We start from the raw sequence: 14,692 nt of genomic DNA on the forward strand, positions 1-14,692 counted from the left end.
CCCGCGGCGCTGTGCGCCTGCACCCGCGCTACCCAACGTCCGTTTGTCTCCGCATCCGGAGCCGGGGGTCTGTCTGTCCCCCTGGCAGGCGGACTGAGCAGGGCAAGCGTCAGAGCTACGTGCGGCGGGGCGGGCGGGGTGGGGGCGGCGCAGAGCGCGGCGGCCGCGGCGAGGGAGGCGGGGAGGCGCGGCGCGCCGGGGACAGCGGCGGACGGCGGCGGCGGCATGCGGCTTCTCCCGTTGCCCATCGTGGGCTGATACGCCCGCAGCACCGGCGGGAGGCGCGGCGGCCGGCGAGCCGAGGGCGCAGCCAGCCGGGCAGACCGCGGACAGCGGTCGGGACGCCGCGCCATGGGTCGAGCCGAGGGCGGGGTCCCGGGTCGGGGGCCGCCGCCGCTGCTGCTGCTTCTGGGGGCCACGCTGGTCCTCGCCACTGGGGCCGCACCGGGTAGGTACCGACGGCGACCGGGACCCCAGCAGCTCTCGCGCCCCACCCTGAGTCAGGGTCCCACTGGCTTCGGGTACAGGCGGAGTCCGCGAGCTGTGGCAAGGGGGCGGGGCAGCGCCTTGCCTGCAGCCCGGGCGGGGGAAGGGGCGCACGACGAGATGGGAGACTTGGGGGAGGCCGAGTGGTGGGTAGTGGCCCCTACTCTGGTGTGCGGACCCAGGTGTTGGCTGGGGAAGGGGTCTGGTGGGCGGAGCCTGAGGGTGAGACTTCGGGGCGGGACCTGGAGGTGATGGGGGGGCGAGAGGATGAGAGTTCGGGGCGGGGCCCTAAGGGTGCGACTCCTGGACGGGGCCTAGAGGTGGAATGGAGCCCCGAGGGTAAGATTTATGCCAGGAGCTGGAGTCGGGGGCCTCCCTGGTTAGACTGCTGGTGGTGTAGGGGGCGGGGCCTTATGCTTGGGGGCGGGGCCTGAGCGAGGAAACGTTTGGCTGGGTGTGTTCCCTGGCTTATGGGGCGGGCTCGGGGCGGGACTTAACGATGGGGCGTGGCCTTGGGAAATCTTGAAGCTGAGGCTTAGGGCTGGCGGGGGTCTGGGACAGCAGCCGCGGTGGGGCGGGGCGCAGCCCAAGGCCCTACCACGGCCGCTGCCCTGACGCCAGGCCCCTCTCCCTCCCTCCCACAGTGCGTGAGGCGGGCAGAGCCGTCGAGGCAGACAGGCAGGTGAAGAGAGTCCTGGCATGGGAGCCGCGTGCTAACGACACGCGGGAGAAGGCCGGCCCACCAGCAGCTGGGGAAGATGAGACCTCTCGGACTGCGCCCGGCGGCGAGCATGCGGTGGTGGGCCCTGGGGTCGGGCCAGAGGAGGCTCTGGAGGCATCGGCGGCGGTGACAGACACAACCTGGCTGGAGGCGGACAGCCCAGGCCTGGGCGGAGTGACGGCAGAGGCGGGCAGCGGCGACACCCAGGCCCTTCCAGCCACGCTCCCGGCTCCCGACGAGGCCCTCGGGCAGTCACCGACGCCCCCCGCCACCCCCGAGGCTACAGAGGCCAACGGGCCGCTCTCCCCCACTCCTGGCGACAAGCTGCGCCCAGACCCTGAACTCCCCAAGGAGAGCCCCTTGGAGGTTTGGCTGAACCTGGGAGGCAGCACACCTGACCCTCATGGGCCAGAGCCCGCGTACCCCTTTCAGGGCACACTAGAGCCCCACACGGCGTCAGATATAATTGACATCGACTACTTCGAAGGATTGGATGGTGAGGGCCGTGGCGCCGACCTGGGGAGCTTCCCTGGGTCTCCAGGTACCTCAGAGCACCACCCTGATCCTGGGGAAGAGACCCCTTCCTGGAGCCTGCTTGACTTATACGATGACTTCACCCCCTTTGATGAATCTGATTTCTACCCTACCACATCCTTCTATGATGACTTGGATGAAGAAGAGGAGGAAGAGGAGGATGACAAGGACGCAGCAGGAGGCAGAGACCTGGAAGATGAAAATGAAAATGACCTTCTAGTGCCCACTGAGAAACCTGGTCTGGGGCCCGGGACAGGCCAGCCCACCGGTCGGTGGCATGCTGTCCCTCCACAGCATACTCTGGGGATGGTCCCCGGCAGCAGCATCGCCCTCAGGCCCCGCCCAAGAGAGCCAGGCAGGGACCTGGCCCCAAGCGAAAATGTCACTGAGTGCCGCAGTGGCTTTGTGCGACATAACGGCTCCTGCCGGTCAGTGTGCGACCTCTTCCCAAGTTACTGTCACAATGGCGGCCAGTGCTACCTGGTGGAGAACATAGGGGCCTTCTGCAGGTAAGGGTGTGGCAGGCAGGTTCCCGGGGGCTTGTCAGAGAACTCCTGGAGAGGGCATGGGAGGCTGTCTCAGCAGAGAGGGGAATGTGACAGGCACAGCTTCCCAGAGGTTGTGCATTCACAGAAGTCCCAGGTCAAGGGATAGTCACAGCAAATATTCTATAGAATTACATCTTATGTGCACTTCCTGTGATCTCATCACTAGGAGAGTTTCCTCAGAAATAAGATTGTGTATTTCCTCTAAGTGTTGTGTCCTTTACCAAACCAGTAAACTATAGAGGCAAAACGAAGGGACTCGGCTAAAGATTTTGGAAAAGGCCTTTGCTGGCTTGAGGGCAAGTTCTTGTTGGCGAGTTCTGACTAAACTAGTAGAAGGAGTAGGCCCATAAACGTACTGAGAGGAGAGAGAACTGCTGACCACTTCCTCTGAGCCATGTGTGTGGCAGGAGGAAGGCCCTGTGACCCTGTGGGGCACATGCCTGGGGTGGCACGTAAAGTCACAGTGAAGACCTTCTCGTTGGGAGCAGACCCAGAGAGCAGCCATTCGAACAGGTCAAGTCAAGCAGAGTGTCTTTCCTGGCATAGCAGTTGTGGTGGGGTTTCTTGACTTTGGGTCGTGGCTTTGTCCCTCCTACCTTGATTGTTGTCTTCCTGGGGATACCCAATCCAGCGTATTTTAAAGACCCAGAGAGTTTAGTGTCAGAGTAAGGATATTGTCTGCAACCACCGTCCCATGCCTCATCAGTAATTACCCCATACACCTGCCGTCACAGCAAGGTAGTTAACCTGCTGGAGAGCTCACTGGCTTATTCTGGAAGAAGCACAAGTCCGGGGTGACCTGGGTGGTTTGCTTGTCTCCATCCTTTACAGGCTCTAGAAGTGGCATGGAGGCCTCAGATTCTTCCTGGGACTTGTTTCCACTGGTCCTAGGAGGAGCAAATCTGGGTGTCTCTTTTTAAAGTGTCATTCCTGATGTTTCTTTTTCTTGGTCTCTTTGGAGGTATGTGAAGAATTCAAATTTCTGTAGGTCTTAATGTTCTGGTAGAAGAATAACATACAGAATGCATGAATGCTGCGCCTTTGGCGCCTTTGGCATTAAAGCTTAAGTTCCAGTTCCTTCCCATGAAGTTCTTCTTCCCTGTAAATGATCATGACGTTAGCGTCACTCATATCGGATGTGTCCACACAGTTCTGATTGGAGTTGTCCAGCCATTGCCAAAAAGAGGGACTGTGATCAAGAAATTATGGCAACAAGACCTTGCTGGTTGGTTAAGGGCTACCAGAAATGAGGAAACCCTGTGATTTTGCTCCTCAGCCTCTAGTTGGGGGGACTACAGTAATGATTATAGCCTGGGAACTATGGAATCTGCAAAATTGTAATCTTTCAACCTATTGGGGGCCTGAGTTTTCACCTTCAAAGTAAGCTCCCCATCAGAGTATGAAATTTGGAGCCCTTGCTGCCTCTGGAGAGCTAGACAGTTCCCAGAACCTCCTGGAGCTATCAGAGGACTCCCAAATGGAAGAGTAAGCATGTCCTCACTGAGCAGCATGCCTGTACTGACATGGATCCTCCAGTGGCTCCTGCCTCAGAAGGGCTTCACACAAGTCCACTCCAGCTCCCCTTGCACAGCTTCCATCCCAGGATCACACTGGGCCTCCCTACCAGAGCAGAGATTCCTCCTCTGGTGGGTACACCCAGGCCCAGCCCTGGCTTGGAAACTGTTTTGCATTCCACTCACAGGAGGCTGCTGAGCCCTTGGTTGCATACTGCAGCATGCCTTTGTCTCTGTCACACCGACCACTGCAGAGAAATGAGCAGAGCTATGGCTGAACTTCTCTAGAATGGTCGGTTAGAGGGATCTTCTTTCCCTGCCATCCTCCAACAGCCCCCCACGACTGCAAAGCGGCAGTTAGAAAAGAAAATTCCCTGCTAGCCTCGTATCCCTGCCCTATTCTAGGTGTGGAGTACCTAATTCTTCCATGCAAAATTTCCCCGTTTCTGGACCCCTTTCTCTTGTCTGTCATTCACCCTGAGGTTCGTGTCCTCCCTCCTTTGCCTGCCTCTGTATCCTTCCACATTTTTCCTCTTTGAAGCAGCCTGGTTCCCATGGAAACAGCAATGTCACTGGAAGAGTTGGAGCCTGGGAATGTCCCAAGGGCAAGAGAAAGTCACTCAACGAAAGGACTGAAACCCACCCAGAGGGTTGATTCTCACTCTGCTTTCATGACAGTTCTCATGGTAATAGGACTGGAAGCTTTAGGGGCAGCACTTTGGGGGCTGCAGAGATAAGGGAGAGTATACATCTGTCTTTGTGCTTGTTCTTGTCTGTCGCTTCCTTATTTTTCAGTGTCTGGTTAGCCACGTGAACTAGATGGGACTGCAATGCCACAAGATAGGTTTTTCACGTTGTGTAGGGTGGATCCTACTACTTTGTAGCTGTAGCTCCTGTTGGTCTTGTTTTCCATCTTTTTTTTTTTCACCAGAGCCCAGGGGGGTTGGGGCGGTCTGGGGGGATCTGGGAGAATCCTGTGATTATTCTCACGGAGGTGGAAAACGAGGGTTCCCTTCCCTCCTGGAAACTGAGTTTGCTCAATTTCTCAGCTCCCCGGTTACCTCATTTGTGTCATGAACCTCTTCATGGAATGGTTGTAAGGACAAGGCAACAATAGCAACCATAAGGTCTGCACAGATGGGGGCCCCAAAGTCCCACTAGGAGCAGGCGGTTGAGGGAAGTCCTGGGGTCAGGGGCCAGGCCCTCACTGCGGCCACGGCTGCCAGCCCGTCGCCTCAGTCTCACCCTGTCACCGCTGCAGGTGCAACACACAGGACTACATCTGGCACAAGGGGATGCGCTGCGAGTCCATCATCACTGACTTCCAGGTGATGTGTGTGGCCGTAGGCTCGGCCGCCCTTGTGCTGCTGCTGCTCTTCATGATGACGGTGTTCTTCGCCAAGAAGCTCTATCTGCTCAAGACAGAGAACACCAAGCTGCGCAGGACCAAGTGAGTCTGTGACAGCCAACCCCACCCCATCTGACCCAGGGATGTAGTCCTGAGGGTTTCTGGCACCTGCTCTCCATCCCTGGTTGTGTTTTTCATACCAAAAATTCACCCAAGCGTAACCATTCCTACACAGAATGTGCTGGAATTGCAGCCGAGGTTAAGCCCCTGTGGCACACTGCAGCTGCCCAGCACCATTCCTCACACACACACACACACACACACACACACATACACACACACCGCCGTATAGAAGGTGCTTAGAAAAGGTAACCTGAGTATAGCAGCTCCCAACTCTGGTCAAGTACGTTACTGTGCTCCGTCCCCCACCCCCACCTGACTGCACCTGCTTCCTGGGTCTCTGACAGCCAGTGGCCAGCGTGAGGATTTTGCTCACAAATCAGCATGAAGTGACTCCAGCTCCCTCAGATCTGCTGTCACTCAATACCAGCTCCTCCTCAGTGAGAGGGTCTAGCACTGCAGTGCGTTGCTTTCCAAACTTGTCAATCCTTGGTCCAGGCAGAAGGGCAGAGGACTCAAGGAAGCCCTCCTAAGTAGAATGTGGGGGGTGGTGAGACCCCGGCCCTCACTTTCTCCACTGTGGATTCTAAGGGCCGTGTGGGGATATGGAGTCTCATTTCAGCTCTTAGCAGAGGAGTGACTACTGTGCACATGTGAGAATCAACATGCATTTACCCTTTAAGTCCATGCTTGAACACTCGAATGTGACCTTACACACTATGAGAGAATCACTGTGGTCACTAAGCAAAGTAAAGAAGCTTCTGAAATGTCACAGGAGTCACAGAAGGAGGAGACTGGAGTTCAGCTTCCTCGGGACCCAAGAGACAATTTATGCAGACCTGCCGCCCACCCCCCATTTCAACCTGTTGTCCAAGTAATCCCCTCCCCCTGACCCGAGACTCCCTCCAGAGAACGTGACCAAAGGACTTGCCCCGGGTCCTGGGAAAAGGACAAAACGCCATCTGTTGCTCCTTTGCTGGGTGAACTCGTGAGATGTGCAGATGCCAGCAGCTCTCTGCAGCCTTTCAGCTAACCGTTGTGGGCCTGCAAGGGCCTCTGCATTGTGCCTGTGCATTGAGGCGGGCTGCATCTGTGCCTGTGATCACAAGCCAAGACCCTTGGCTCCTCACGCTGACACCAGAGGGTTGGAGTGGCGGGGAGGGTCAGGGTGGGGATGGGACCACCGATCAGGGCTGCTGCAGATAGGAGAGAAGAAGCAGCTGCCAGGCGAGTGGAGAAGCAAGAGCTGAGGCCCAGGGAAGGGCCTCCTAGGTCGTCCTCCTGTAGTTGGTTATGTGTTTTGTGCAAAACATGGCTTCCGCAGCCCTTCAGCTCAAATGCCGCCTCCCTTTTTTCCTTCTGCATACCTTCTTTCTTTCCCAAGCCTGGTTACTGCTCTGAAAATGCTACATGTACCCAGTGCACTACAGATACTGCTGCAGCTTATTGACTCTAAGATACACGTTTTTTTTCACATATTAACATCTCTGAAACTGGATTGTGTCTTACAGTCGCTGGCGTCTTATAACCACTGTTGGCCTGATGGCAGTCATGATGTAGTTGTAATTGTCTGGCATGCACAAACGTGGTCATAGCTGTTCATATCATTGTCAGTTCTTTATCTAAAGTCTAAATGAGCTCCTTAAAGTGTGTAATAAAAACTCTAGGTGATAAGAAAGCATTGGATCATGGTTTAAATGGTAGAAGATTTTTCTTAGTGGTACATCAAATAGTGGTGCATCTGTGGCATTTGATGAAATACAGTCCCTGACCCATGAAGCTTCTATCAGATTTCGCTGTGATCGTTTCACTTACATTTTTCCCTTCTCTCTTCTGTCCTAACCAGCAAATTCCGGACCCCATCTGAGCTCCACAATGATAACTTCTCCCTCTCCACCATTGCTGAGGGCTCTCACCCAAACGTAAGGAAACTTTGCAACGCTCCCCATACCTGCTCCCCCCCATGCCTGTGCCTTGGCTCTCTAAGATAATGTTATCTGTCAGGTAACTTGTCTTCTTCACATCTGTCCTTGTGCAGGCTCCAGCCCCTGGCCACATCTCTGGTCCACTTCAGAGTGTGGAGCCACTCTTCAGAGCTCTGAGGATCAGGATAGGGCAGGTAGTTGGGGCCGTGAAAGTGAGAATAAGGGCGTGATGGTGTACCACTTCCCGGACAAACAAAGTTATACAAAGTACAGAAGATCTGTTTCTAGGATGACACGTGATTTTTAGCTTCACCTAGGCTTTAGAAGTCTGATTTTGGTCTTTCTATTTTCTATATCAAGGAGAAAGGCTCCGCTTTCATTGCTAGGGAATTTCCTGCTGGTCATTGAAGCAAATGGTGGTTGCTCTTTAGGATGAGAGGGAAAACCTCTGGGATGGCTGGAAAAACAGTGTCTTTGACACTGTTTTGAGGACCCTAAAAATGAGCAGGCTTATATACATTGGTTACGGCTGAGGTAAGCACAAAACACTTATGGTAGGGTGGAAGCATAAGTCTAGGGGTGAATCTGTCCTTAGGAGTATAGGCTCATAAATATAAGTTGAAACCCAATAAAAGGTCCCAATAGACCATTTTCTAAAGACACTGGCCCAGTGTGTTATCTGGACCAGACTAACCAGTCAAATACTGGGTACTGTCAGAATTTCAGAAATAAAACAGAAACCATCCAAGCCCCAAATCATATCAGATCCAAACGCAAGAATTCTGCACATGACACAGGCTCCATACCTCCAGGTAAATGCATCATTACACAGATAACAGAGTGAAACTAAGACTTTTCAGATGGAAACAGTGGAGTTTAAGAGGAAATTTTGAAGAAGTTCTTTGAAATAATGGGCCATAGAGTATAAGAGCTCACAGGGGCCTTCACAGTCTAGGCCAGTGCTGTCCAGAGGGACTTTCTGTGAGATAGAAAAGTTGTGTGTCTGTACTGTCCACTACAGCAGCCATCAGCTACCTGTGGCTTCAGAACTCTCGGAATGTGGCTAGTACCACTATATTGGACAGCACAGATCTAAACCATTGTCTTCTTTTTATAGGTGGGGAAAGTGTAGCCCCAGAAGGAGAAAGAGAGAATAATAGTACATGAAACCTTGATCACCAGATCCCAGAAAAGAAAAGCTTGGCCTGGTGGAGGAGGAGCAAAGGGGTCTATTTAAAATAAGAAATGAAAGAGGCCAATTTAGGATAATTTTTTTAAAGTCTTTGATATAAAGGGTAGAGAAAGAACATACTTGTTATGCACCAAGATATTAATAAGTTCAAGATGGACATAATAACCAAGAGAGCAACATGTCCTGTAATCGCTGAGATTGGTAACCACTTTAATCAACCCACAAGGATATAGGATGAGCCTTATCTTGGGACACCCTATCCCTACCTTACCAGGCCTCTTGCAGTGATGTGCATTTAGTTGTCATTTATGGACCACTAGTGAATGATGGCCTGCCATGGGGTCTCTCAGGTCCACTGTCTGATCTGCCATCTTGTACATGTGGGACAGCAGGCCTGACCCATACAGTGGTGCCTGCAGTCAGGGTGTTTATTGTCCATAGAGTGTGAGGGTCCTTAGCAAAGTTTCTGACTCATGCATTTCGGGCACCCTTGTTATGTCCACCTTTCCTCTTCACCAAGATGGAGGGGAAAGAAATAGCTCCTCTTGGAGGCCTTGGTTGCATGAGTCAATACAAAGGTTTCCAGTTCTTCTTGGCCTGAGCCAACTTTGTGAAAGCAAGGCATTTGTCCATGAAAGCTGCCACTGACCTTGAGTTCAGAATATGGCAAAACAGAGGGGCTTTCCTGGTGGCGCAGTGGTTAAGAACCAGCCTGCTAACGCAGGAGACACGGGTTCGAGCCCTGATCCGGGAAGATCCCCCATGCCACGAAGCAACTAAGCCCATGCGCCACAACTACTGAGCCTGCGCTCTAGAGCCCGCGAGCCACAGCTACTAGCCCGTGTGCCACAGCTACTGAAGCCAGCCCGCCTAAAGCCCGTGCTCCCAACAAAAGAATCCACCACAATGAGAAGCCCACGCACCACAACAAAGAGTAGCCCCCACACACCGCAACTAGAGAAAAAAGCACGTACGAAGACCCAATGCAGCCAAAAATAAATAGATAAATGAATAAATTTAAAAAAAAAAGAATATGGCAAAACAAAAATGGAATGGAGCAGGGTGGTCAGCCACGGTAGACTCTGCCTGAGAAGGGCCATGGGGTTGTCTGGGCAGCACTCGGGGCATCCCTCAGCGAAGTCGCGCTCTCTAGCTCCTCTTGGATCTTGAGGGCCATTTCCACCTGGCATCCTTCCCTCAGCTTGTGCCCCAGGACACATCCTGTCCTTTCTGCCAAAACTCTGAGCATGTGAGGGGGTGACTCTCCTGTCCAGCAGGTGGATTTTCTACAAACTTCATCTCTAATTCCCTCCACCCAGCCCAGAAGTCAGACTCGGTCATAGTCAAGATCTTGTGGGCATTGACAGTTAAGACAGTTGCCGCTTTATGATGAAGTGGAGCCCTAGCCCTTGCTTCAGCCACCACAGTGATTGCTTACAAGCGATGCTAGCAGCAGGATGAAAGTGAGAAAACCTCCAGGTGAGCTAGGAGCTGAAACGAGGGCACCTGAGTCAAGCCTGCTCATTTAGTCTCCCCATCCCTCTCCCTTCACCCCTCAAATTTCCTTGTTGGTTTTGGCATCTCCTAAAATTTTGGAGAGTTTTATTTATCTTAGTAGAGGGGTTCTTTCTTTTACATAAGTCAAGGAGATTGAATGGGTCATTTTCCTACCCAGTTTCAGTGATCTCTGTTAAGCCACACTCTGAAAAGATTTCAAACAAACAAAAAAAACCATGCTGCTTTGGGTCTGGTGGGGGAAGGGTCCGTGGCTGGTGTCTGTGTAGAGGGCACATCCCTTTCCTTTGCTACACGCATCGCTCTGTGCTGCTCCTCGCCTGGGCCCTCTGGACTGACCTGGGGCCCTGTGGCTGGTGAGCCAGCGGCCGAGTGCGTGTGAGTCTTCTGGAGCTGAGCAGCCAGCCTAGGAAAGGAACTTCGGGAGGAAAAGGAAAAGCCCAAAGCTCCTCAGCCCCTGCTGTGGAGGTTTGCCGTTTTCCAGGAGGAATGGCGAGTGTGTAGGAAGCCGGGCGCTCTCCAGCTGCACAGCATGGGCAGCAAACTGCCCAAGCGCTGAGAGCCACCCTGTTGGTTCTCACAGCTGTGCTGTTAGAGCAATGCTTGGCTGTAACTTGGTCCTCCTGCGATTTGACAGACCTTCCAAGATGTCCCTTAGTGTTTCCCACCGCCATCCCACCCCCCAATTTAAACCTTTCTTACTTCCCAGTCTCTGTTTCTTCCATGTATTTGGTAAAACACTGACTGCCCACCCCATTCTGATAGAGGCTTTTGTCTGGACAAGCAGGCATCCAGGCCTGAACCCCTGGCTGAAGGATGCCCATGCCGCTGGGGCAGAATGCCAGAAATAGTTCCCAGGACTTAGACCAGAGGTAAGTCCAGTTCCCTCTTGATGAGGGACTTCCACCAAATCAAAGGCGCATAATGCTTCTGCTGAGGGATTCAGCAACCCTAGGCTTAAGAGGATGGAGCTCTGAGGGAAACACTTGGACTAGGATAGCTCCATCTTGGTCCAGACACACCCTCACCCGTTCTACATGTTGAAGGTACTTAGCTCATCTCATAGCATTGTCTGGATACGTGTGTTCCTTATTTTTAGGATCTACTATTTCCTCCTATTGACCCAGAAGGCAGCTTTCTCATCTGTCCAAATCCCATAAGCCCTCACGGTGCCAGTTTTAATTTGGGTCCCCACCCTCATGGCATCACAGTTTTGATGCCCAGGTCTATAAGACTCACCAAATCCACTTTTTTCACATTATGAGAATATCCCTGTGCCCCTGCATCCCCCCAAGGTGTGTGTGATGGGGCGGGAGTTGGGGCAGTTATCTTGAAAAACATGGAAGTGATTTCCACACTTGTAAGAGGAGAGACGAGTACAGGCCATCTTGTTTTGCTTCAAGTTTTGCTGTGATCCAAAGTCCATTCTACTCAGGGTCTCAAGCGATCATGCCCAGCGTCTTCCCCCACACAATACAGAAGTTCTGCCTCATTCTGCTTCCCTCTCTATAAAAAACCTGTGTGTGTGTGTGTGTGTGTGTGTGTACAAAATACACTTAATATATCAGGGCAATCTTTCCATCTCAGCACATATACATTTATGCCATTGAACAGTTTTTTCTAAACCTCTGCAAGCAGTGGTAGAAAATATCAAGTGCCTATGCGTGCTGTGCGCAGCTGCCTTGCCTGAAACCTGCCTCAGCACAGAATGAAGTTCATTTCCTCTTGTGCTTGTCTCACTGGAAATGGGGAACATGTGTTCCGCTGTTGTCTGTAAATTACTCCTGAGGTCTTTGAAACTCTGTCAAATTGTTCTGTTCAAGCTGGTCTTCTGGGAAAGTGCTAAGTGAGGCTAGAGCAAGGGGCAGGTAACAGTGATTTCTACATGCACAGTACGTTTAAACACCCGTAGCAACCGATGTAGGCCTGGAGCCTTTCCCTACTTTCCAACTAGTCACTTGCCTGACCTAGTGCCATTATGGGTCAAATTCAGTAGCAGGGAGCATGGACAAGAGCTCACAGTTTTTTGTGTTTTCTTAAATTTATTTATTTGTTTATTTTTGGCTGCGTTGGGTCTTCTTTGCTGTGCGCGGGCTTTCTCTGGTTGCGGTGAGCAGGGGCTTGTCTTTGTTGCGGTGCACGGGCTTCTCATTGTGGTGGCTTCTCTTGTTGCAGAGCCCGGGCTCTGGGTGCACAGGCTCAGTAGTTGTAACTCATGGGCTCTAGAGCGCAGGCTCAGTAGTTGTGGCGCACGGGCTTAGTTGCTCCACGGCATGTGGGATCTTCCCAGACCAGGGCTCGAACCCGTGTACCCTGCATTGGCAGGTGGATTCTTAACCACTGCGCCACCAGGGAGACCCAAGCTCACAGTTTTGTGGAGAATGCCTTGGTCCTTAAGCATGATGAGTACCTTGAATTTTGGTTAAAGCAAGAAAGGTCTGAGCTAGCTGATCAGATAGGGACATTACCCTTCTTGCCATCCATGAACCTGCCTGGGTAGCTACACGACCTCTTTGATCAGCACAGTTCCAAGCACTTGAGAAAGAACTGAGGCCCATTGAGTTGCACAGGGTAAAATCCCCTCAGGCGGTCCTAAAGGAAAAGAGTAGTGGGAAGGCAGGCATTGCTGTGAGAGTTCTCTGAGTGCAGAGCCGGAGCACTGTGTACTGGTGTGGGTTTCCTGAAAACCTTTAACAAATTCAGTTCAGGTTCAGGAGCTTGTCACAGGGCTGCAGGCGGCACACGTGGATAGGCAGGAGGGCACGAGTACCAGTCAGAGATGGGTCATGAACCAGCAGCACAGGGCTTGGATTGAGGAAACACCCTGTAAGTTAGCATCTTTTGGTAGATAAATTCTGATAGGAAGAGGTTCACACATCTCCAGCCTCTAGTCAGAGAACATATATTTGCTGTGGGGAGAGAGGCCCTAATTTTGCCGGGAACAGCTCTGCACCTGACCACAGTCCAGTTTGTGCCCCACTGAGTACACCGACAAGTCATGTTCCTGAACAAGACCTTCTTGTGAGAGCAGAACTCAACAAGATGGAGGGCCGTGTGAAGAGGGGCCAGGCAGAGCTCACCAACAGGTGAGGCTTTAGAGGGGCCAGGCCAAGTATTAAAAGGGACTGTTTCTCCCCAGTCTCTGCCAAAGAGAAAACCTCACACTGGCCTAAGTTAAAGGTATTTGTAATGCAGTTACCTGTCAAGTTTTCATCTATATCTGGCCAGTGTTTTTGAGGATGATGTTCCTAAAAAGTAGCTGCTAATGAGCCTCTTTGGTTCAGTCACGTCTCAGAGCTTTCTTCCCTTTTTCAGTTATGATTCTTTCAGCCAAATTGAAAAGTCTGAGATGTTATTTGATCCCTCTACCCACTGTCTCCTTCCCACCCCTCCCTCACCTTTTTTTTCCTCTTTCAGGATGATTCTAGTGCTCCCCATAAAATCCAGGAAGCTCTCAAGTCCTGCCTGAAAGAGGAGGAGCCATTTAACATTCAGAACTCCATGTCGCCCAAACTCGAGGGTGGCAAAGGTGACCAGGCCGACTTGGAGGTGAATTGTCTTCAGAACAACTTAACCTAAAGCAGAGCAAAAAGAGAGGAAATGGGGGTGGGGGGGGGTGGGGAGGGGAGAAGAATTATCTCCTCTTGTACAGAGTATTTCTTGTAACCATTTGTTAAACTCCTTTCTTTTTTCTGATCTCATGGCATGCTTTGGTGTATTTTGTACAGGAGGGAAAAAACACAAAATATGCAAAGAACCTAAAGAGAATTGCATACATTGGGTTGTTTTGTCTGTGCTGTCTGTACATTGCTTCTGCTGCTGTGATTTCTAAACCTATGCTGTTATTCAACTGACTTTTTTTTTGTACTTTGACCCACCTTTTTTTGAAATACCAGTAAAAAACAAAGTTCTTGAAATAAAACTTTTTAAAAAGCCATTTTCCTGATGTAATTTTTTCTACTCCCTACCCTTTCTTGTCAGTTTGAGTTGAATTCTTCCCTTCATTATGTATTCATGTGTATTTATACATGTTTGAAATCCCAGAAATGGTCTATGTATTAGTCTGCTTGAGCCGCCATAACAAAATACTACAGACTGGGAGTCTTAAACAACAGACATTTATTTTCTGAGAGTTCTGGAGACTGGAAGTCCAAGATCAAAGTGCCAACAGAGTTGGTTTCTGGTGAGGCCTCTCTTTCTGGCTTGCAAACAGCCACCTTCTTGCTGTGTCCACACATGGCCTTTTCTCTGTGTGCATATGGAGAGAGAGAGAGCTCTCTGGTGTCTGTTCCTCTTTTTATAAGGACACCAGTCCTATTGGATTAGGGCCCTACTCTGATGACCTCATTTAACCTTAATTACCTTATCTCCAAATACAGTCACATTAGGGGTTAGGGCTTCAACATGTGATATTTGGGGGACACAATTTGATCCATAACAATCTGTAGCACCTGTTAAGAATACTCTTTTTTATTTTTAATTTTTAAAAAAATTATTTATTTATTTTATTTTTGGCTGCGTTGTTCTTCATTGCTGTGCACAGGCTTTCTCTAGTTGCAGTGAGTGCGGGCTACTCTTCGTTGTGGTGCGCAGGCTTCTCACTGGTGGCTTCTTTTGTTGCGGAGCACGGGTTCTAGGCACGCAGGCTTCAGTAATTGTGGCACGCAGGCTCAGTAGTTGTGGCTTGTGGGCTCTAGAGCGCAGGCTCAGTAGTTGTGGTGCATGGGCTTAGCTGCCCCGCGGCATGTGGAATCTTCCTGGACCAGGGCTCGAACCTGTGAACCCTGCA

General features: G+C 51.5%; 1 protein-coding gene across 1 annotated transcript; it reads left to right on the forward strand.

The window, feature by feature from the left end:
* The first annotated feature begins 167 nt into the window (after positions 1 to 167).
* Positions 168 to 13,840, forward strand: CSPG5 (chondroitin sulfate proteoglycan 5). Its single transcript, XM_004283878.3, has 5 exons — positions 168 to 448; positions 1,131 to 2,250; positions 5,065 to 5,253; positions 7,118 to 7,193; positions 13,321 to 13,840. The coding sequence occupies exons 1-5, from the start codon at positions 352 to 354 to the stop codon at positions 13,480 to 13,482; spliced, it is 1,644 nt and encodes a 547-aa protein (XP_004283926.1). The 5' UTR covers positions 168 to 351; the 3' UTR covers positions 13,483 to 13,840.
* Positions 13,841 to 14,692: the final 852 nt, after the last annotated feature.

The sequence above is a fragment of the Orcinus orca genome, chromosome 10 (genome assembly GCF_937001465.1).
Source record: "Orcinus orca chromosome 10, mOrcOrc1.1, whole genome shotgun sequence".
NCBI lineage: Eukaryota > Metazoa > Chordata > Mammalia > Artiodactyla > Delphinidae > Orcinus > Orcinus orca.

Coding starts and splice junctions, on each gene's coding strand:
- CSPG5 (XM_004283878.3), top strand. CDS start 352: ATGGGTCGAGCCGAGGGCGGGGTCCCGGGTCGGGGGCCGCCGCCGCTG. Junction 2,251..5,064: donor AACATAGGGGCCTTCTGCAG/GTAAGGGTGTGG, acceptor TCACCGCTGCAG/GTGCAACACACAGGACTACA. Junction 7,194..13,320: donor CTGAGGGCTCTCACCCAAAC/GTAAGGAAACTT, acceptor TTCCTCTTTCAG/GATGATTCTAGTGCTCCCCA.